The sequence below is a fragment of the Peromyscus eremicus genome, chromosome 8a, assembly GCF_949786415.1.
Source record: "Peromyscus eremicus chromosome 8a, PerEre_H2_v1, whole genome shotgun sequence".
NCBI lineage: Eukaryota > Metazoa > Chordata > Mammalia > Rodentia > Cricetidae > Peromyscus > Peromyscus eremicus.
Genome location: NC_081423.1, coordinates 55709127 through 55731773, shown reverse-complemented (window position 1 = coordinate 55731773; position 22647 = coordinate 55709127). Strand labels below are relative to the sequence as shown.

At 45.0% G+C, this 22647-nt stretch overlaps 5 protein-coding genes and 1 long non-coding RNA gene across 8 annotated transcripts in view; 4 read left to right on the top strand and 2 right to left on the bottom strand.

Moving 5' to 3' along the window:
• Positions 1-591: 591 nt before the first annotated feature.
• LOC131916186 (uncharacterized) lies at positions 592-2656 on the top strand. Its single transcript, XR_009380521.1, has 2 exons — positions 592-1012; positions 2367-2656. It is a non-coding gene; the product is annotated as an uncharacterized LOC131916186 (long non-coding RNA).
• Positions 2657-3662: 1006 nt separating this feature from the next.
• On the bottom strand, positions 3663-5131 carry C8AH17orf100 (chromosome 8a C17orf100 homolog). Its single transcript, XM_059271119.1, has one exon. The coding sequence runs from the start codon at positions 5121-5123 to the stop codon at positions 4722-4724; it is 402 nt and encodes a 133-aa protein (XP_059127102.1). The 5' UTR covers positions 5124-5131; the 3' UTR covers positions 3663-4721.
• On the top strand, positions 4915-13083 carry Med31 (mediator complex subunit 31). The gene is made up of 4 exons (XM_059271118.1): positions 4915-5505; positions 6526-6603; positions 6870-6966; positions 12715-13083. Exons 1-4 carry the CDS (start codon positions 5478-5480, stop codon positions 12905-12907), a joined length of 396 nt encoding a protein of 131 aa, XP_059127101.1. The 5' UTR covers positions 4915-5477; the 3' UTR covers positions 12908-13083.
• On the bottom strand, positions 7545-17330 carry Txndc17 (thioredoxin domain containing 17). 2 transcript variants are annotated; one of them, XM_059271115.1, is made up of 4 exons: positions 16679-17330; positions 16097-16178; positions 15622-15697; positions 7545-8123 (listed from the first exon to the last, which is right to left on the bottom strand). In XM_059271115.1, exons 1-4 carry the CDS (start codon positions 17025-17027, stop codon positions 8028-8030), a joined length of 603 nt encoding a protein of 200 aa, XP_059127098.1. In that variant the 5' UTR covers positions 17028-17330; the 3' UTR covers positions 7545-8027. The 2 variants fall into 2 exon arrangements, with proteins under 2 accessions (XP_059127098.1, XP_059127099.1); XM_059271116.1 differs by lacking the exon at positions 7545-8123 and adding an exon at positions 14521-14859 and having other exon boundaries at positions 16679-17236.
• Positions 17166-22647, top strand: part of Kiaa0753 (KIAA0753 ortholog) — a 50473-nt gene continuing 44991 nt past the window's right edge. Inside the window, exons 1-2 of one of the 2 annotated variants that reach the window (XM_059271112.1) lie at positions 17166-17247; positions 21922-22060. In XM_059271112.1, the coding sequence (XP_059127095.1) occupies positions 21971-22060 (90 nt within the window). In that variant the 5' untranslated portion in view covers positions 17166-17247; positions 21922-21970. Of the gene's footprint in view, positions 17248-21921; positions 22061-22647 lie in introns of those variants that run through there. The other variant, XM_059271113.1, reaches the window with a different exon arrangement.
• Positions 17258-22029, top strand: LOC131917346 (collagen alpha-1(I) chain). The gene is made up of 2 exons (XM_059271114.1): positions 17258-21296; positions 21918-22029. Exon 1 carries the CDS (start codon positions 17629-17631, stop codon positions 20536-20538), a length of 2910 nt encoding a protein of 969 aa, XP_059127097.1. The 5' UTR covers positions 17258-17628; the 3' UTR covers positions 20539-21296; positions 21918-22029.

Genomic DNA, 22647 nt, shown 5'->3' with positions numbered 1-22647 from the left:
AGCTGCCAGGGTGAAGTGTGGCTGGTTTCAGGGACTTCCCAGGAAGTATAAGGAGGCACTGTGAAGGCAGCAGCCAGGAAGCATCTCTGGTCCTCTAGAGCGAATGTGTCCTACAGTGCCCACTAGTGGCACAGTAGCAAGGAGCCACAGGTAGAGAAGAAATTTGCTGGGGTTTGCAGCCAAGGGGTAAGCTCTTAACTGGTGCATTGATAATTAGCATTTATATTTAAGCTCTCATACTCTCCTAATCTTTTTCTATTTATTATAATGTAACTATTTATCACAGAAAAAAATGGTATTATTACCATCTACTTAAAGAGACACAATGAGCCAGGCAAGGTGGCACATACATATAATCCCAGCACCCAGAGGGTGGAAACAGGAATACTAAAGTTCATGGGCTACAGAGTATGGCTCTGCTTTGAAAATGAAAGAGAGAGCAGGTCAATGTAGCCACTGTGTCCATCTCCGAGACTGTGATCTGTTCCATTCCTGGACTATAACTACCACAAAGATTTGTTCACAATCCCACCTAGGTTTTCTGTTACCTAGAAAGGAAATGGTAACATTAACCTTCAGCAAAATCTGTATTAAGTAATCAGAAGGAAGATTCCAGGCTGAGCGGAGTAACAGGCTTCCCTCTGGCCTGGAACAGCTGGAGAAACGAACCTGAGCCGTGTGACTGCTCCAGCTCACTGCCCAGAGAGAGGTTTGGTCTGCAGCATGGGAGAAGGAGCTGTGGCAGAGTCCTCTCACCATCCTGCGTTGAGGAGGGGGAGCCGAGCTCACATCCTGAAAACAAGAAAGCTGCACAGAAAGAGACCTCTAGAGATGGCACAGGTGCCCACCAAGCACTCAGCTGGGTTCTGACCACTGCATGTGTAAGGAAACTACTCGAGGGCAGGAAACTGCCAAAGCTCACACGCACTGGAAACAGGGCATGTTCCCCCGAGTTGGGGCAGGAAACCTCAAATGGTGTCTCTTCACAGCAATGGAACCTAACTAAGACAAGGTAATCAGCAAGCATGCAGAGCTCATGTACTATATACAGGTGGTAAAACAGACTGATCTAATGCTGTTACTGGATGACATACTATGTGACTTACTGTGGGAGGGACAAGCTGCTCCTGCTTCTGACACGTTGGGACAGGTTTTCTGTTTTTTTACAGTCATGCAATTCTTACCATTGATTACTGGTGGTAAAGAGCTCAGGCAGGGGAAGCAGAGGTAAAGGCTATTTAACACAGTACAGGTTGGGTCAAACCTGTACTAGCTTGGGATACCTGTACCAGCCATTCTAGGTTGGGAGCAATAGAAAGAATGGGGGAACAGGAATTCTGGAAAGTCTAGATAAAGATGTGAGAAAAAACACCTCATTAATTGGATTCCTGGTTCTTCCCAGGGCCTGAGTAGTTTGGGGGAAGAGGATCCTGTCAATGCCAATCTTTAAAATTTTTAATTAAATTATTATGTATGTGTGAGAAGGGTGGGGGAGGTCTATGTGTGGTGGTCAGAGGACAACTTTTGGGAGTTTGTTCTCTCCTTCTACCATGTGAGTCCCTGGAATCAAACTCAGGTTGTCAGGCTTGGCGGCAGGCACCTTTATACTCCAAGCCATCTTACCGGGCTTACCCTTCCTTTTTCTTTTTTCTTTGTTTTATTTTTTTGAGCTAGGATCATGCTTAGTAGCTTTGACTGGTCTGGTACTTAATTATGTAGCCCTGGCCAGCCTGGAACTCATGGCAATCCTCCTGCATCAGCCTCTCCTAGTCCTGGGATTATGGGTGTGCACCACAACACCTAGTCATTTCTTTTGACTAGTAAATATTGTAAACCACCCCCAGTAAATATTGTAAACCACCCCCAGACAATATATAAAAAAAAAAAAAGATTATGAGAATAAGAAGTGACTCCTTTAAAGAATTTGCATTTATTTAGTTTTTTCACACTAACCTGGCTGGTACAACTGAAGGTAAGTTGTACACAACTATTACCTCACATAATAAACTCCATTATTAGACTGTGCCATCAAAGGCTTTCTTGACTGCAAAGGGAGAATACTGCTCTCCATTCATTATTGTTGCACATACTGTCTTGAACATTGTATGACACGTGCCAGGTACAGCAGCACTATTTGCTACAGAGAACAATGTGAGGATGACACACAGCGTGGCTAACATTAATGTACATTTACAAAGTACGACAGGCACAGTGACAATTACCTTCATCACACACACTGTCATTCTGAAGCTGTGGAATGGATAATATAGTAATAGGGCAAATATGGGTTTTATCATATCTATCACTTTTTTGACACTTTCTTGCTCTTTGTATCTCTCTTTCCATTCCAACTTTGAAACATGAAGAAGTGAAATGTGGAGGAAGAAACCTAGATAAAAATTTCTTTTAAGAGATGGACAACAGAGAATCTACCAGGATCCCGTGCCCTTCCTGAAGCATCAATGATCCAGAAGCCAGGTGTCTGGCTTTTCCAGGTCACATTCAGCCAGTCTTCCAGATACTACTAAAAGAGGAGACAGAAGCAAGAATCCTTGTTAATGGAGAAAAGTCTGGAAGGACAAACACATTTCTGATGTTATTTCTTGGTTAGAAATGAAAGGAAAGATGATACAGTATTAAGTGTTTCTTTATAAAACTTTGATTTATTTTGGTACATTAGACACATACCACTTTTGTAATAAAAACACTAATAAGGAACACTGTTGACGAGAAGCAACTGCTTTGTTCACGTGTATTTAAGGCACAGTTGGACATGTTAAAAAGAATTAGTAAACTGGAAGAGACTGACATTCCAAAGGCTAATTCCTTGTTAATAGCAGTTTTATGAAGTGGAGAGGGTGGCCTCAGTGTGTGGTGGTTATAGTATCTATAACAATTATAACCTTTCTTCTGACCTAAGCCCCCATTCTAGGGGACAGCCCAGTGCACTCCTTGAGATTAAAAAAGTGCCTGGAGGTAGCAAGTACTCTAACTCATGAGGGGTCCTGCTTAACCAGGGCCATTTGTAGTCTTCTGTTCTGGGGATAAATATCACATACATTACTGAAGAGAGGTGGAAAGTTCCTTACAGGGCAACACATCCTCTTCCTCTGAGAGCTCTTGCTCTGCTCCTCACCAGAAGATACTATTGCCACACTTCCATTACTGTTTTTCAGGCTTCCCACAATCCTGCTATGCAGAAGTGAGGGGTCTGCTCAGTGGATCAAACTGTAGCAAAGTTACTAGAACCTTCAATGTTTCTCAGCTTCACCACTACCGACTTTCTCAGCACAGCGATCCTTTGGGGCACAGCGTAGGACACTGGCAGCATCCCAGGCTGCCAGGCACGTGAAGCCAGGCTAGCAGTAGCACCTTCCAGGCTGTCTCCAAACACACAGGCCTCTGCCAACTACCCCAGGAGACAAACTCACTCCCAACTTGGGTACCATCACACCAGTGATGGAAAGGTAGTTTTAAAATGTAAACTGCATCATGCACTTTACTCCTTTGCATCATTTTTTTTTTTTTATGATCGCAGAATAAAATTCAAACTCTTTACTGTGATTTCCAAGACTCTGTATGAACTGGCATCTTTCTCTCTCTCTCTCTCTCTCTCTCTCTCTCTCTCTCTCTCTCTCTCTCTCTCTCTCTCTCTCTTTTAATACTACACTCTCATATACTAACTGGTCTTTCTGTTCCATAAACATCTTCAGTTTGTTCCCACCGACCTTTTATGCTGGCTTGTCCTTCTGTCTAGAATCCAGTCTAGAATGCACTCTCCTCTAGATCCTGGTATGGCTCACTGTTCAGCCACACAATCTCAGATCAAATGTTACACAATTAGCAAGGCTTCCCTGACCATATTCTCTAAAGGACCTCCCTGCTCTCTACCACAAGACACCTTTTCCTTCACAGGAGCACAAGAGAACAATGTCTTGCTTTCCCCTTTATTTCTGCCTCTTGGCTAGAGGAAAATCTTAGTCTTTTCCACTCTTATAGTTGACATGCTCTGACTAGTACCTAGCACACAGTAGGTACTCAGTACCCATCCTCAACCTACTTCAGGTCAGGTGTCAATCGCTTCCTCGTCCTTTCCCTTCCAAGGTTATTTTTTATTAACTGACTTGCCTTGTTTTTTCTAACACCCCCTGACCTATTTAGAAAAAAAGTGTAGGTGGAGTACAATGTATAAAAACTTAAGAAAGCCTATTATGAAATACAAATAAAGACCAATTAATAATTCATGAAAGACAATTCCTTGCCCTGTAGGTTTCATGCACTATATAATCAAGCCAGTGGCCAAGAATTCGTGACAACTTTGGTGCCTCTTCACAAATTTCAAGTAGTCAAGGCATTCTAGAGGGACCTAAGAATTCAAAAGTTACCTGGCATTCTAGACGGACCTAAGACTACAAAACTTACCTGGTGCAGAGACTCAAAGGGCCTCTTAATCCATCGGCCAGGCATATACAGTACCACAAGTCGGAAACTCCTCTGTGCTGGCTTCAGGTTAAATAGTACACTGGGTCAACAGCAGGGTGGTCTAAGGTGCTGCAATGTCAATACAGGTTGGCAGCGCCCAGAAACCACAGCCTGTTTCTTACACTGATTTATGGGCTGTTTCCATGAAACCAAAGATGCTTGGCTCTCATGAAAGCTGGCTGGCTGGCAACTGGAAGCACTTCAGTCCTGGCTAAGGGCCATGGCCCTTGGGTAGCACTTCATCGGGTCATTTTGGCACTCTGGCGGGCAGCTTGCTTGTCCCGCCGGGCTGGGCTCTCTACACGGTGCACAGTCGTCTCCACCCGCAGGGATGACGACACCCTGACGTGGCTGGAAGACGTTTCCGTGCACTGCGAGGAGGTTTCCACGTGCTGGGAGGACACCTCGAGGAATCTAGGGAGTCGCTTCGCGGAGGGGGTGAGGGAGGGCCCTTCCCGGTGCCGCTGAGAGGTCTCCACCTGCCGGGAAGACGTTCGAACCTGCCGGGAGGACGTCTCCACGCGGTGGGATGATGTTTCCTCGCGGTGGGACGATGTCTCCACGCGGATAGTTGACGTCTCCTTGTGGCGGGTGCTTTCCACTCGCGGGGCGGAGGACTTGCTCCTAAGGGGCGAGGCCATCCTGCCAGTACACCCAGGTCAGGAGGGACAAAGAGGCTCAAGGGTCATGCTCTGCGTCACGTCACACAGGGAAAGGTGACGTCAGGGTGGTGTACTACGTCAGCGTAGGCTGCAGGACACATAAACTCTGCAATCAATGAGGTCCTCCAGCACGTCCCCCTCGTTCACTGCGCGCGCAGCCGGCCCCGGCCACACAGATAGGCGGGGCCTCTTGGCTCAGAATGAGGCTGGCCCCGCCCTCGTGTCCCACCCTGCCCTGCGACCGGAAATAGGAGCCGTGGCATCCGGATCCTCCCTCGCCATTCGAGCCTGCGGTTCGTTCGGGCTGGTTGTGTTTGCGTCTCTCTGCTTGTTATGGCCGCGGCCGTCGCTATGGAGACAGGTGCGTTGTGCCCTGCGCCCCGAGTCTTCACCGAGGGAACGGTTCTCCACCCCGACCTCCTCTCCCGTTTCCCTGAGCCGTCTTTCGGGCTTAGCTCGGCTTCCTTAGAGTTGGGACCGGAGGGGGAGAAAGTGGTGATATCTCTGAGATTGTGGCCTGTGTGAACATCTTTGCTCCTGGGCTGCTCAAACCCCCACTCCCTGGTTCCTGGGCCGGAGCGGGACGGTGGCTGAGGGAGGACTGAGCCCTTCAGCTGGCTGCTCTTTGGAACTTTTCCCGTGAATTTGTTTGAAATGTCGGTAATGTGTATCGTTCTGATGCTGATTACCGTCTTCGCTCCGCTGTTTAATCGTTTTGCCCCTTGCTTCCTGTTTTTATATAGCACTTGGTTTTTGCTTAACGTAATCACTGTTAGTAGTTGTGGTTATAACTCGTTAACATAGGGGACGGTACAGCTATTACAGACTATGCAGTGATCTCTGCTAACGTCCTTCCATAATGGCCCACAGGTGGTAAATATCCATTCCATTTATTTTCCTCAACTAATTTTAGAGAATTTGTTGTTTTTGTTTTGTTCTGGAGACAGGTTCTCATTATGTACTCATGGCTGTCCTGGAACTAGCAATGTACACCAGGCTGGCCTCGAATTCGTAGAGATCCTCCTACCTCTGCCTCCCAAATGCTGGGATTAAAGGCGTGCGGCCACCACGCCTAGCTTGTTTTGTTTTAAATTAGGCTCCACTCTTTAGTTTCTAAGGAAGTCTTTCCTGTACTTTGATTTTTTTTCCATAAATTTATTCATATGGGGATGGGCGGTGCATGCTGAGGTCAGAGGATAACTTGTGGGAGTCGGTTGTCTTCCTGCAACCTTGTGGGTTCCAGGGATTGAACTCAGGCCATCAGACTTTGCTGCAAGCACTTTTACCTGCTGAGCCGTCTCACTTTTATTTTTGCTTCTACAAATCAATATTCGTATTGCGACTTTCATTTTGGGTGTTTTTTTTCTGTCTTTTCTCCTAGATGATGCTGGAAATCGACTTCGGTTTCAGTTGGAGTTGGAATTTGTGCAATGTTTAGCCAACCCAAATTACCTTAATTGTAAGTCGAGTACATCATTAAGTTGAGTAGCTAGCTGTTAATGATTTCTGACAGGATGTAATTCATAAGAGTATTTACTTTGATATGTTTAAATGAGATTTTACTTGTGCTGGTCTGTAGGTATTAACTGAGCAAACAAGGACTTGTGTTTTTTAATTCCTTGTGTTTTGATGGTAGGGATGTTAAAAAGAGTTACTTTATTAGAGATTGTAAGTCAGTAGTCCAGCAATTGGTTGACATACAGATTGTTTCTTTATGCCTTTCAGTTCTTGCCCAGAGAGGTTACTTCAAAGACAAAGCTTTTGTTAATTATCTTAAGTACTTGCTTTACTGGAAAGAACCAGAATATGCCAAGTATCTAAAGTAAGTTTAATTTTTATAATCTTAAATCTGTGTATACTTTATTATAAATACAAAGTACTGATATTTAGCAGTTTTCTCAGTGTCAGAATGAAAAACTATGTTTTGAATCTTTCTGCTTTTAGTTAATGTAAGACACTGTCTTCTCTAACTTGGATTATTACAGTAATCTCGCTTGTTTCTGCTGTCGTTCTTATCTCACTCCCTTCAAACCAAACGAAGCCAAACAGCTGTCTGTGGAAGGCAACTTACTCTTAGTAATAGAAATCAGAACACGCCACTTCCATTCATGGAGATAAAATCCAGTTACCTGGTTTTAGACTAAGGCTCTAATGTGCGTTGGTCTTTTCTAACCTTGTCATTTAGCATTCCCCTTGTCTCTCTGGGTTTCTAATGCCTGCCAACCCATAAGCTACTAAAATGCAGTGGCACACCCATAAGCTGAAATGAGCACATAGGAAGTGGTGTTTTCTGGGAATCTCAGACGGCCCTTCTTTAGAGTGTCCTGTGTGTCAGGCAGTATGATAAATGTATCGTGCACATTAACTCACTGTGAAAAAACAAACATGGACACTATCAAGTTGTTTGATAGACAATTTTATTAGAGGATTTACTAAATTGTAAGAAACATTACAATCACATAACTATCCCTTTTAGTGATAAAACCTTGAACTCATCTCTGCTTTGTCTTAAAAAAGAAAACCAAGCTGGTGTACACCTTTAATCCCAACATTTGGGTTAATCCCAACATTTGGGAGGCAGAGGTGGGCGAATCTCTTGAGTTCAATGCCAGACTGGTTTCCAAAGCTACTTCCAGGACAGCCAGGGCTACACAGGTAAACCCTGTCTTGAACTCACCCTCCCCTAAAGGGGTAGACAACAAAAAACCCAGAAGTTTAGACTAATGCCCCTTTAATCCTAGCTCTCAGGAAGCAGAGGCAGGCAGACCTCTGTAAGTTCGAAACTAGTCTGGTTATGTAGCAAGTTTAAGGCCAATCAAGGCCACACAGACAGACCCTATCTTAAAAATTAGAGGAAAACATTTCAAACCTTTTCTTTAAATCCTAGTCACTTTTCTGAATTGATTCCTGGGCTGCCTGTAGAACTGATTGTAGTCTGATTGTGCTCTTCATGATGCAATTGTTGATTCCTATAGGAATCTAAAGAAGAGACTTTAAGTTATTATTAGGAGATTATAATGTTAGTGCTAGCAGATTCCAGATTGGGTATTGAAAGCCTTAGTCATCTTCAAGTTCAGTCTCACCAGCAGAGTTGTTGGACGATGATTATCTATATTCTGTGAGTATATGTCACTCTATTAGAGGCAGCTTACTCCATTGATGGCCAGAGGTTAGACAGCTCTTCCTTATATTGTGATCAGACAGACCTCCTTGTAGCTCTAACCTGTTTGTAGGGTTTTTTGTTTTTCTGTTAATCAATGTCCTCTCGGAGACAACAGCTATAGGTGTTTAAATTCAAGAGAGGTTGTGAATTAACCTCTGTTGGGCAATTTGGTTATATCTGCACATGGTTTTAAATTTTTAAAATAGTTGCCAAAATTTAAAGATAGGAAGGCTTTATGTAACAGAATTCCAACTCTTGGAACTTAGAGAGAACTGAGTCCTCCTTTTTCCCAGTCAGGCTGGTTGCAGCTGGGGAAAGCTGTCTCCTCCAGACTTCCCAGCATATGGCCTGCTTACTGATAGCTAGTGTGTTAGCAGCAGAATTTCTCTTAAACGTCTGTCTTTAGGTCCCTGCCTTCAGTCAGTGTTTTAGTGCCATGGTTTCCAGAGTTCTCAGGAACCTTTGATTATCTGCCAGTTCAACAAAAAAACTAGACATAGGCCAGGCAAAGTGGTTACATGCCTCTAATCACTGCACTTGGAAGAAGTAGAGGGAAATCTCTTGAGTTTGAGGCTAACCTGGGTTATATAGTGAGACCCTGGCTCAAAATAAAATAATTTGGGGGTGGTGGTGGCTAGAGAGATGGCTTAGTGCTTAAGAGCGCTTGCTGCTCTTACAGAGGACCCAGGTTTGGTTCTCAGCACACAGTGGCAGGTCACATCCATCCAAAATTCCAGTTTCATAAGTTTGGATGCCTTTTGGCTCTGAAAGCACTGTATATACAGGATACATAGAAACAAGCACCAAAATGCCCATGCATATAAAATAATAATAATAAAATTTAAAAAACAAACTAAACATAGGCCTTCAAATGTGGTCAAGATACCACAGACCACATGGCATTTCTCTTCCTTGTGATAATTCAACATAGATTGATTATACTTTTTTGAGTGGAAGAGGTTTGGGAGTCAAATTGTTGACTTCCTGGAAGCTTTATACCAACTAAATCCACCAGTTATTTCCATGAATTGAATGCTGTTACTTGACTTCTCTGTTTATGTCTTGTTTATTTTTTAAAAATCAAATTGTATTTCCATTTGTACCTCTTCTATCCTGTAGACCTGCAGTTAGTGTGTTGTAGCCTTTTAGAATATGTGGAATTCCTTACTCTGTTGTCTATTGAATTAAGAACATTATTTTCAGGTGGGCGGTGGTGGCAAGGCAGAGGCAGGTGGATCTCTGTGAATTCGAGGCCAGCCTAGGCTACAGAATGAGTTCCAGGAAAGGTGCCAAAGCTACACAGAGAAACCCTGTCTCAAAAAACAAAAAAACAAAAAAAAAAAATTTGATAAGGAAATGATAGCTGCCTAAATTCCAGTTACTAAGTGCTACTTAACACCATTCTCTTGCTGGTCACATTATTTTGCACACAAAGAAACTGAACTTAAGAAATTTAAACACTGTCTTTTAAGCCACTACCTGATACTCAGAGCTGAATCTTTTAAATTACTGATGTGCCATGAAATGGAATTAACAAGTATAGTGGGAATAGAACATTCTGGGCTAAGCTATTACAATTACAGACAGCTCTTTATTTGGAATATAAATAATAAGCCTTTACTGGAAGGGGAAGCATAGCATTGGTTCTGCAGTGGCAGCCATAGCTCTCCCTACCCTCCACCCCTGTGTAGGCCTCTGCCCCCATGCCCCCTTCTCATTTCCTTATTACCTCATCATCCTCCCTCCTCCTTTTAAAAGCTCCAGGACAAAATTATTAGCATTTACAAGAAAAATACCCCTGGGCAAGCAAGCTGTAAAATCTCAACAGCTGCCCAAAGGAGGAGAATGGGAGGGAGAAGGAACAAAAGCTTTGCCCCTCTCGAGTTAAGCTGACATGGAGGGCAGTCAATAAGGCTGGGGGAAGGAAGGTAAAGAAAAAGTATGGCAGCCCAAAGTGTTGTGGAAGGCATGCTTAGAGTCTCTTGACTTCTGAGCAACCCCAAAAGGCAGGCAAAAGCTGCACTGGAATGAGACTGCCAGGATCTTCATTTTGATAGAAAATATTCATCTACTCTATAGCCTATAGACCCCATTAGCTTCTGTCTGTTGTCCTACTGGTGTCCTGGATCTAGTGTGGCCTCCAGTCTAGGCTTGTATGCTATATTTTGTCATCCTCTTTTCTTAGTCTTGAGTTCCTTGGTGGTCTCTCTGCCTCCCTCTCTCTCTGCCCCCTTATTCTACTTCCCACTTCCTCTCTCACTCAAACTCTCTGTTTCTCTCTCTCACTCAGACCAAACACTGACTTGCTACTTTGTTACTTTTCCTTCTTGGTTTGTTATAATCCAGAGTCAGGTGAAAAATGTTTGTCCCATTAGTGATGATGTTAATTTTGATCCATTATGTTAGGTGGTGCCTTCCAGATTTCCCCACATCAAGTTACTGGTTTTTTTTTTATTTATTTTTTTTATTTAATAAGTAACTTGTGGGGAAAATATTTGAGACTATATATAGACATCTTGTTACATAAATTTCATCCCCTAATTTTAGCTTTTTTTTTTTTTTGAGACAGGGTTTCTCTGTGTAACAGCCCTGTCTGTCTGTCCTGGAACTCACTCTGTAGACCAGGCTGGCCTCGAACTCACAGAGATCCTCCTGCCTCTGTTTCCTGAGTGCTGAGATTAAAGGCGTATACCACCACCACCCAGAAATTTTAGCATTTTTTAATCAAGTAATATTTTAGGTTAATTTACAAAGTGATGGGTTCATCATGACAAATTCATATATGTGTCATTATACTTTACTATCATTTGTTCTCTTTTCCCTAATTTTAGCATTATTGCAGATACTTGCCTCAGTGTTTATTATGGAATTTTCTAATTCTATCATTCTGTATTTATTAGTCAGAATTCTATAGCAAGGAAAAGTATTCCCTTGTTATTTACTCATTCAAACATGTATATCAGTATCAACTTGTGGATTCTTGTCTTTATCCAAGGATTACAGTCATTTTTCTTGGCTCTAATTATTGCAGCAGAATTGGCTGCTGGAGCACCTTTAGATTGGCTCTTGTGTACTGCTGACACATCCCTATCCATGTTTAGCACTTCTTTTTTAACATGTTGTATCCTGTATTCATTTTGTACTTTGTCTGTCCTAGTCTTGAAATTAGTTGTTTCAAGGAACTCTGGAAAATGCTATTTGAGAACGAAGCTCTGGAGACTTAAGTGTGCTCATTGATATGACAGTGTTTTTGTTTCTAGGCCCTTGTGCATACAAAGCTAGGATTGGTATGTATGTATATGTTTCTGTATACACACATACTATGTCTTTTTTTTTTGTGTCTGTTAATGGACATGAAGATAGAGCTTGAGAGATGGGTCATAGGTTAAAAGCACTGGCTTTCAAAGGACCCAGGTTTAATATTCAGCACCCACATGGCTGCTTACAGCCATCAGTAACTCCAGTTCTAGGGGATCCAGTGCCCTTTTCTGACCTCCATGGACACTGCATACCTGTGATGCATAGAATTACATGCAGGCAAAACACCCATAAACGTAACATTTTTTAAAAAGGCCATGGGGACATACTGTTGTAGTTCTAGCTCAGTGACACAGCACATGTCCTACCTGCCCTTTCCCCTCTCCTCATCCTTTTTTGGTCATCAAATATTTGGCTTCTTTTTACCCTAGTGTACTTGTCTTCGCTCAGTCCTAGAATATACATGATTTCTTGCTATAATCCCCATGGATAATTAGAGCACAACATTTGTTCATGGTTTATTTTGGAGGAGGGATCTTGCAATGCAACCCTACATGGCCATTAAATTAAGTCTTTTCTTTAGTTTCTTGAGTAGTGGGAGTACAGGTGTGTGCCTAGCAATGTATATGATTCTTATGGAGTTAGTTGATTCACTTAAATAAAGGTTACCCTTTTATGACTCCTGATGGAAAACCAGTATTTATTAAACCTAACTATTTTCAAAGTCTTCAGAACCAGTGAGATAGCTCAGTGGGTAAAGGTGACTGAGTTTGATCCCTAGGACTCCCATGGTGACCTCCACAAGTATCCCATGGCATGTGCTTACTCTCCTTCTCACACAGATGCTAAATAATAAATGCAATAAAACGTTTTTAAATGAAAAAGTGTTCATGTTCCTCACTTGGAAAACTAGAAGAGTATGGTTATCTACCGATTTTACTGGGTTGTGTGGTCTTGGGCAAGTTACTTAAGGTTTCTGAACTTGAATTTTGTATAATGTTCTGAAATAACATGGTGGGAGTGACATTACCAAATAGGTACTTTGTTAATAGAACTGGTAGACTTAAGATTATTTTTAGGGGAGTATCTGAATTAGAACTTGGGATGCCTTAAATTATGTTGACAATTAACTTATGAACTTAAACCCAGGTACCCTCAGTGTTTACACATGTTAGAACTGCTCCAATATGAACACTTTCGAAAGGAGCTGGTGAATGCTCAGTGTGCGAAATTCATTGACGAACAGCAGATTCTGCACTGGCAGCACTACTCCCGGAAGCGGATGCGTCTTCAGCAAGCCCTGGCAGAGCAGCAACAGCAGAATAACACAGCAGGAAAATGAAGAGCTGGGGACAGACCGGGCTCTAAGGACATGTATATAATGTATTGCTATTGTACAGTACCGATAAAAGAAGACTCTTCCTGCTCACTTTTATTATGGTAGCACTCAGAACCATTAGTGTTATTTTTGGTCAGCAAACTTTATATTGTTAATAGATTATTTCTGTTAAATCAGAATTGTTCTACTTTGATTTCTCTGGGGTTTTGTAAATTGCAATTTGTAAAATGCAGTTGCAATTTGTAAATTTCAGTTGCATTGAAAGTGAATAAGAATGTAAACGTTGGATGTTGTAGAGCACTTTAAGAACATGGGTATGACATACAGTGGTACCCTGAGCCAGATCATCTCTAGAAACCTTACTGACATCAGCTGATTCACCCCCACCCCACCCTATCTTCAATAGAGAGAGGACTGGAGTCAAAGAGCTCTAACTGCAAAGCAAGAACTACAGGAAGGTTCCTTCTTTCTGCAGGAGAGGACATACTCAGTTGCTCCCTGCTTTGTAAGATATCTGACCTCTAGTAGTGGCATGGACAGACTGGTAGTTAATGACTAATTGGATTTTTGTCCTTAAGGTGAGCCTCAAGTACTTTTCTTTGGGAAAGTTAGCATTTATTTGACAAGTACTACAAGTAGGCACTTCCTTAAAATGCTTCTTTTAATCTATTTCAAAAAGATTTTTATTTTATATGTCTGAATTGCTTGCATATATGTGCACCATGTGCCTGCTGCCCAAGGAGGCCAGTAGAAGAGAACATTAGATCCCCTGGTATGGAGTTGAAGGTGGTTGTGAGTCAGCATGTAGTGCTAGGAACCAAACCTGGGTCCTATAAGAGCAGCAAGTACTGTTAACCACTGAGCCATCTCTAGCCCTTCCTTTTTTCTCTATTTTTTGGGGTAGGGTCTCACTTTGTAGCCCAGGCTGCCTTGGAATTTATGTGTGAACGTTTGGCCTATACAATGTATGTCTGTACCACCTGCATGCCTGGTGCTCTCAGAAGCCAGAAGAGAGCATCAGATAACCTGGACAGAAGTTATAGACAGTTTTGAGCTGCCATGTGGGTTCTGGGAATCCCAGGTCCTTTAGGAGAGCAGCCAGTGCTCTTAACCACTGAACCCCCTCTTCAGTACACATTCTTGTTTTATTTGTAGTACAATAGTTGGGCTTTTCATTTGCGACAAGGTCTGGTCCTGAAGTCCACCCTTGCTTCAAACTTGATTCTCTTGCCTAAGCCTCTAAAGTGATAGGATTACAGATGTGCATCACTATGCCTGACACAATTTGTTTGAAGAAATTGAAATTTAGACAGTAACTTGCCTGTAGCTAGGAGAACCAGTCTGTCTTCAAGAGAATCACATTTTAGACAGTTGTAGTTATGAAACAAATGATACATTCCATGTGTCTTCCCTAAATGGTTTAGTGAAGTTCTACATTTCAAAGGCAGAAAAGGGTTTTGCAAATGCATAGAATTTAAGGTAATAGATCCTAATAGATGCAGATTTGAAAGTTAGTAAGTTACTTTTGATCTTCAATATTTCCTCTGAGCTACTACTGCCATACTGAAGACCTATTTTACTCAAATCTTTTAGATAGCCATGTATTACAAAGCTAATTGGAGGTTTGTATTTTAATTCTTTATTGTTTAGACATACACTGATCGATTCAAAGCAAGTATGTGGCTTCTTTAAGCAAACCAGGAAATCAAGACACAATTGTGATCATCAAATCCGCCCCCCCCCCCCCCCGACTATGTAGCTCTGGCTGTCCTGGAACTAGCTCTGTAGACCAGGCTGGCCTTGAACTCACAGATTTGACTGCCTCTGCCTCCCAAGTGCTGGGATCAAAATCGTGCTCTACTACCACCCAGTGCTATCATCAAATCTTAATCTTCAGAGAATATCATTTCCACGAGGTTGGCCTGAAGGCACTCAGATTCCACAAGTTTTTGAGGCTGTAAAAAAAGAAGGTTAAGTTTTAACCACTGCTATGAAATGTTACTAGGGGTGGAGTGAATTCTACATTCAAAGTAGACATTTTTGAACATAGAAATGTTGCCATCGGAAACTATCAGCTAGCCAGGTCTGGTGGTATATGCCTTTAATCCCAGCACTCCAGAGGCCAGCCTGGTCTACAGATCGAGTTTCGAGTTCCAGGATATCCAGGGCTACACAAACCTTTTATCAAAAAGAAGAAGAAGAAGAAAAAAAAAACCCTAAAGAAAGAAAGAAACTATCAGCTAGTTATAACAAGCTTTACGAAGTAGTTAAGGTACTTATGATGAATCATTAAAATACTTGGCCTGAAGGGCCATACCAGGCCCCATACCAGGAAGCCCCATAGACTGAAAACAAGAGACTGCAAGTCCAGTGCTTGCCATCTCTTTCCCTTGACTCTTTAATTTAGGATCCTAGGGGCAGGGCTGAAATAAAGGGAGAGTCTTTTTAAACCTGAGAAACGGAGTTAGAAAACAGTGACACAAGCTTTCGGGAATGAGTCAACTTCTGAACACATAATCTTCACAGTGGCTGAAAACACTCCCCAAACACTCTGCTGCATTATTAGAAGTTCATTGGGATTTGACAGGGGAATGGACACCAACTTGTGTTTCTGATTCACTCTGACAGCAATGTGATGTTGGAAATTAAATGCCAAGATCTTTTAACAACTTGAGTTTTAACTACATTATAGTCACAACATAAAGGTAGATACTCACCGTTCCATATTTAAGTAATGTAGGCACTGCAGTTAATTTCAGTTTTTGTCTGAAGTCATTACTTGGGTCTTTCCAGCTATTCCAAAAGGAAAAGGATCATGAAAAATACTACTATATTACAGTTTACTCAGCAGTGGATCTATATTTAGTATATTAGTAATCATTGCTTTTGTTAACATTTAAACATTTTGAGGATTTAACTTATGTAATCACCCTCTACAGAGTTTACATTTGAAGTGTGGCTAAGATAAAATATAAATGTAAGGTCAATAGCATTCTGAACTTATTCCACACCAAATTCATTGATACTATGTGACAGAACATTAACGTCAAATTTGGATTCAATAATTCTAATTGCTTAGCTTATCAGACATTACCTAAAACACACAGCCTGAGCAAATATCTGAGGTCCTTTCCACCCAAGGTTTTAAGAACCTAGTTCATGTCTGGAGATAGGGTATACATGACCACTTACTAAGGTCTGTCTCCTACTTGGCAGTAGATGAACACACAGTCTTCGGTAACATGCTTCAGTCCCTCTCGAACGACTGGCTCAGCTTTTTAAAAAAGTTAAAGTAATTACACATCCAACTGCGATAGCCCGCGCCCTGCCCCCACAACCCCTCCCCTCTCCCCAGTCTTAGCAGACTTTAACCTGCAGTAAGAATGAGGATGTTAAAGTCAGATGTTCCCTTTTGGACTCGAGAATCACTAAGTCCTAATCCTGACTGTCCTTAAGACACACCTAGAACATCAGAAAGCATACATATTTGCTAACGGAAAGACCAACTCTTGAGTCCTGTAAGACACTAATCGTTTGGGGAACTGAGAACTTTAAAGAATCAGGTTCCAAGATCTGAGTCCATGGTAAAAATGAGGGCTACCCTTGCGTGGAGCGAATCAGGACCTAATGAGAGACGAGGGGACAGCTCAAACTCTTCTGCGGGTCTACGGGACCAAGATCCTTATCTTTGCCACTACGATCCCACTTTCTGGCTTTAATAGGGGCCTTTCTTCCCCACTTCTGCGGCGTAGCAACCCGCAGTCTCAGTCTCACCTTCCACGCAGTCCGGACACCAGCTCTTCCCTTCGGCATCCTTAGAACCGCTAAAGTAGGCGAAAATGGTCTTGCCCTGGTGCTCCTTCACAGCCTGGTCGAACTCCTCGAAGCCGGACACGCTCACCTCCTCGAAGTTGGCCATGGGTACAGTCCCGAGAAGAGCTTGGGAGGCGCTCTGGGGTGCTGCCTCCTCAAGGAGGGCCGAAGCAGGGCGTGGACAAATTTCCGGGAGGGAGGTGCCGCTGGAGCTGTGCGGCGCTACGGGAGCCTCGGAAGACCATAACTCGGTAGGACAGTCACTTTGGTCTGCTGGAGTTTCTTTTTGGCGCCAGCTCTCTTCTGACATCTAGACTTCTGACCTGGTCTGGTTCCCCACTCTGCTCTCATGGACAGTAACTGCAAAACCCGTCGCAGTACAACACCTGGATCCTCAAATGGCTCTGGAAGCTCAACGGTTCCCAAGCGGCCCCGCGCTTGTTGCCATGGCGACTGGGCGAGAGGCCGGAAGCGAGGCCTAGCTTGGGCTTGCCTGTCCGCCTCCGGGTCGCCGCGCCTCGCCGAGCCAGGTGGGCTCGGGCCGGAGCTGGGGGAATTCTGGGAAGCAGAGTTAGGCAGAGGGGGACAAGTGAGAGGAGATCTTACCCCGGGCTCCTCTAGCAGCTCCGCCCCTCCAATTACCTTTCCATTTGTCAGGCTTTAGGGGGGCCGCGGCTGGGGGCGGCGTCCGGGACTGGGCGGGGGTACGGAGAGAGCTAGGAGGCAGAAAGGCGGCGAGGGCCGGACTCGAGTGTTGTGAGTGCCTGTGCGGGGCACGCTGTCTAGGGGAACAGGTGCAAAGACAGCGTGCCTGAAGTTGCGTTGGGGAAAGGAATTGTCCGGGAGCTGCGAGCCCGGCGGTGGGCCACGGGCCCTTGCCCGAGCTGCGCAGGTGTACGCTGGCAGCAAAGATGCCGGCTCGTTGCGTGGTGGCCGGCAGGTCTCGGCGGGGTGTTCGGCCTCTGTGGGCAAGGAGGTGGGGTGCAAGGATGTCCCGAGGCTATGGAGTAAGGCGCCGGGCGAGGTCTTCAGTGCGGCGGATGCGCTGTACAAGCATAGGGAGGCTGCGGGATGGTCGGCGGGCTTTGGGGAGGAGACGAACTACGGAGGCCACGATGCCCCATGGGGTAAACAGGGCCTCTGGGACACCTGGGACTGCAGGCTCAGTTGAAGCAGGAATGGACCCAGGGGCAGTGTGGGTGAACGGGGCTGTGGGCGAGCCCGAGGTGACTGGGCCTGCTGGGTCTGTGTGGGTCACTAGATCTGGGAAGGAGCCAGATGATAGTAGTCCACCAAGCTGCGAGAGAAAAGGTCGACCAGGAACACTTGGCCACGAGAGCATCCTGGAACTGTGGTTGAAGGTGCAAGCTATGAGGGTAGCTTCAGGATGCTGGGAAGGAAGCAGAGTGGAGCTCCATCCTGTTCCTGCAGGAGAGGGGCCAGTCGAAAAGGGTGTTCCCGGGCGAGCGTCCTGGGTAGAGACCAGCAGAGGTGGTGTCACAGGACCCTGGGTGAGAGGACATGCTAGGACATTCCCTCGGGCCTCAGGACTACCCTCAGCTAGGGGAATAGAGGCAGGTTGTGAGAGACTCTCTGTCTTCTGTAGGCAGGGACAAGCTGGGAAGGCGCCTCCTGCTGTGGGTGGACCTGGGGTAGTGGAGAAGCTAGGCTGGGCTGCCTCGGGCCCTTGGGAAGAAAGACAACCTGTGGGGCTACCTGTGGCCATAGGATGGTCTGAGGCTGTGAAAAGGTCCAGAGCTGGAGAAATGATGGAAGGTGGAGGTACCCCGGGTTCATGTTGGGAAGGGCAGTCTGTGCAGGTTTCTGGGGCTCTGGCAGAGGAAGCTGTATATGGGCCCATGTTATGGGAAAAGGGGCAAATTGTAGGGCCGCCTGATGCCTTGATGGTACTACCCAGGGCTGTGGAAGATGAAACCGCCTCCCGGGCGGCCACAGGGTTGTGGCAAAGGAGACAAGAGGTGGAGGGTATGGGTTCTAGGGGTATTCCTGGCCTGAGGGCCATGGGACAGTATGTAGGAGTCCCTTGTGCTGGAGAAGAGGGAGCCAGATGTGGAGGTGACCCAGGGTCATGGGGAGCTGCACAGCCTGCAGAGCTGTCCGCTTCTGAGGAGCAAGAGGCAGGTTCCCGGGGTGCCCAGGGCCCGTGGGGTGTAGAACAGGCAATGGGAGCACCCAGGGCTTTGGGAAAGGAGGCAGATGATGCAGGTGTTCCAGGACTGTGGGGAACAGGACAGCTGCCAGGCTTGCAGACTGTGGTGGTGTCAGGAGACAGGGGAGAAGAAACCAGCTATGATGTTTCAGGTCTGTGGGAGAGGCCGCAATCTCTAGGGGCTCCTCTAGCTGAGGCATTACCGGGGCCAGTTATGGAAGAGACACTCAGTGGGAATCTCCTAAGCCTGTGGGAAAGAAGGCGGGTCATAAGGGAGCAAGAGGCTCAAGGTCCTGCAGCTTTAGGGATACCCGGGGCTATGGATCAGGATGTCACTTGTAGAGCTCTGTCATGTCCGTGCAGGAGGAGGAGGGCAGTGGGGGGGTGTGAGACAGTTGTGATGCCAAAATACAGGTGTGCCACAGAAAGAGTCCCCTCAGCTCTGGGTGTACCTGATGCCTTGTGGGTGTGTCAAGAAAGCAGCTCCGCAGATGCTGTGAACCTGCAGGGAAGGACTCCTGCTGCCTTTGGGAAGCCCAGGGCTCCTGAGGAATACTCATCTGTGGTAGAGGATACTGAATCTGGGACTCTCTCTGGTTCACAGGGAAGGAGACAAGCTGTTGGGGTTCCCATGACTCCTAAGATACGTGGTTCTCTGGAGGTAGAGGCTGGCTCCGGAGGTTTCTCAGGCTTGTCAGGAAGGAGGCTAACAGTAGGTAAACCTGTGACTGCAGGGATATCCCCTGCTGGTGTGGCCGTGGCTCCCAGGACATCTTGTTCTATGTGGGAGCATATTAGCTCTAGGAGAGTCTCAGACTCAGCAGAAGGCAGACCACCTGCAGGGGTATCCATGACTGTGGGGCTCCCTGAGGCCACAGGAGATGAGGCACTAGCTGAGGGTTTACAAAGAAGACAGTCTGCCTCGATGCCTGTGGCTGCTAGAATTGCCACAACTGTGGAAGTGCCCGCAGCTTGTGGGCTCTTCGGGCCTCACAGGGTGGTGGATAGTGCCTGTGGAGAAAGCTCGGGGATATGGCAAAGAAGACAAATGACTGATCTGTCCACTGCTGCCAGAATCCCTAACCTTGGGATAGAAGCAGGCTCTGAAGGTGTCTCTGGTCTGTGGAGGAGGAACAGTCGGGAAGTTCCTGAGGTAGTGAGGGGGGCATTGCATCAGGGGACGCTTGCAGCTGTTGGGGCTCCCGTGGTGGGACGTGTGCCTGCTGCAGTGTGGGTGACTGGCTCCCCCAGAGAGGAGGCAAGTGGAGGTGTCTCTGACCTGATGGTGGTTAGGAGACAGTCTGATGAGGGAGCAAGGGCATCAGGGGAGGAAACAGGGAGTAGAGGGGTCCTGGGACTTGCAGGGAGGGGCCAGGCTGTGGGGATGTCTTACACCCATGAGCTTGGTGCCAGGATGTGGGGCAGTCCAAGGTCTGTGAGGGAGGGAACAACCTATGAGAATGTTCCCAGAGTATCTGCAGTGAGGACAACTGTGCCCTCAGTTTCAAGGGAGGAAACAGGCCTTGGCCATTTCAGAGAGAATCTGCAGGGGAATGGGGGCAGACCTGTGGGAGGAGTTCCTGAAGCTGGAGTGAGAGGGAATGATTTGGGAGAGAGGGGGGAGGGTGGATTGAGGGGCACCTTCCAGTAGCTTTGTAGAAAGCAAGTTGGAAATTGTCCTGGGATTCTGGGAGGGAAGAGGTTGGGGAACGGTTTGTCTTGGGTATAAGTGAAGGAACAGATTAGTTCTTCAGAACCATGAGGGACCTCATGGTTCCTGGAGAGATACTTTGTGGCAATGTCACAGGCTGTGCAGAGAGACTAACTGGGAGACTTCTGTAAAGATGGGGAATGCATTGCAAGGAGAGGGCTATCCCAGGACTTTGTATAGGGGAATGGGGTGGGGTGGGTGTCCCTGGACTTGTGTGTGAATGTGTGTGTGACTGATGACTTGAGGTGTACAGCCCCAACTCTGCAGCTCATTCTGTGGCTTCAGCTCCAGCCCTGTGGTACTGGCAGGCCAGTTGGCATTGCCTTACTCATGTGCCTCCCATCTGCCTCTTGGATCATGTCTCCGTAGTCTTAGAAACAAGGAATCGTGTACAGCTGTCTTTATGTTCCTACAAATGCATCTGCCTTGAAGAGAATCCAGTCTGTAAACTTAAGATTTTTTTTTTCTCTCTTAACCTGGAATTTCCCAGTTGATTTACAATAGGATTCTTTGAGAGAACAAATTCTCCAGTGTATTTAAAACTTACAATTTCTCAGAAAATTGTTCAACGCAACCATGTTGAGTTAAATTGTTTCCTGTGTTCAAGTAGTGATTGTGGGAAATAAAAGAGTGACAAGGCCCTCAAGTCTCAAGGAGCCTTGTCCAGCTGGAAAGCTGAGACACAGACCTTGAAATAGGTAAATAACTGTGTGAGGGCGTGGTTAACCCTTGAGTGGCAAGGCCATCCAAGCATGTTAAGAATCTTCAGAATAGAGAGAAGGATGAGGGCGGGGAGTTTCTTACAGCTTTCTAGATTCTTCGGTAGCTGTAGGCTCACAGCAGATGTATACAGGGTGTGGATGATGGGGGAGCCAAACACCTAGAGAGCCTGTTCCGCTGTTTAAACCCCAGCTTTATTTAGAATCGCTCAGAATTTCATCTGAGCTACTTAACAGGAATACATTCTGCTCTTTTGACCAGTCACTAGGATTTATTCATGTAGAACATGTCCATGAAACTATCCAGTCACAACAATAGTTTATCATAACAGAACTAATATCTTACCGTAGACCCTTGGGATTTGAAATGAAAATGGTCTGAAGGATTATTAAAATAGTAGCTCCCTATTCTTTTGAAAATGAGAATTTCAAAAGTAGTTACTTTTATAAGAAATAGACCTCTTTCTAAGCAGTCATTCTTGCATGAGGTTACTGTGAGTTCATTCTGGAATGCTGCTATATAAGCATGGGGTTGTAGGTTGCTTACTCTGGTGTTTGAAGATTGTGGCACTGTTTAATTTTCGACATGTTTCATTTAAGGAAGATTTGCCTGATGACTTGGTGGTCACTGATGTTCTTCATCACCTGACGTGATGGGACCAAGCCAGACATCTACCTGTGTTCATCTAGCATCCAGTATCCAACTAGATGGAAGGAGTGACCCTAGGACTCTTCAACCTCAGGTTGTTCTGCTGTTTTCTTCTGATATTTATTACAAAACATTTTAAACATAAAGAAAAGTTGAAAAATAAAAAGACATTGAACATTTTGATGCCATTTTCTAGATTCAGTAGTTGTTAATAATTTGCTATGTTTTCTGTCTGCTCAACCATCTGTCTCTAAAGTTTGTGTATAAGCATACCAAAGGAAGCTACAAACATTGATGCTTTCGTTTTAAATATTTCAGAACACTTTAAAAATGAACTCTTATTAATTAATTGTACCATTATCACACTTAAGAAAATAACTTAAAAAAAACATACGTGTATGTGTCTGACTGTGTGTGCAGGGGTACTTTTAGAGGCCAGAAGAAGGTGCTGGAACTCTCCAGGCTACAGTGTGAAGCCTGATACCCCTTATCCACAATAGCTATTTAATTGCTCAGTTTTCAGGTATATGAAAAGTAAGAGTTCAGTCCTTGGTTAAAGTACTTTGTGTGCCTAGCTGCAATGATGCATAGTTCAAATGCTATGTTTAAAAGTTATAGGTTACATTTTTTTTCCACTCTGATGTTTTAGTGTGGTTGATTTTGGTTCACTGTTTTCTGTTG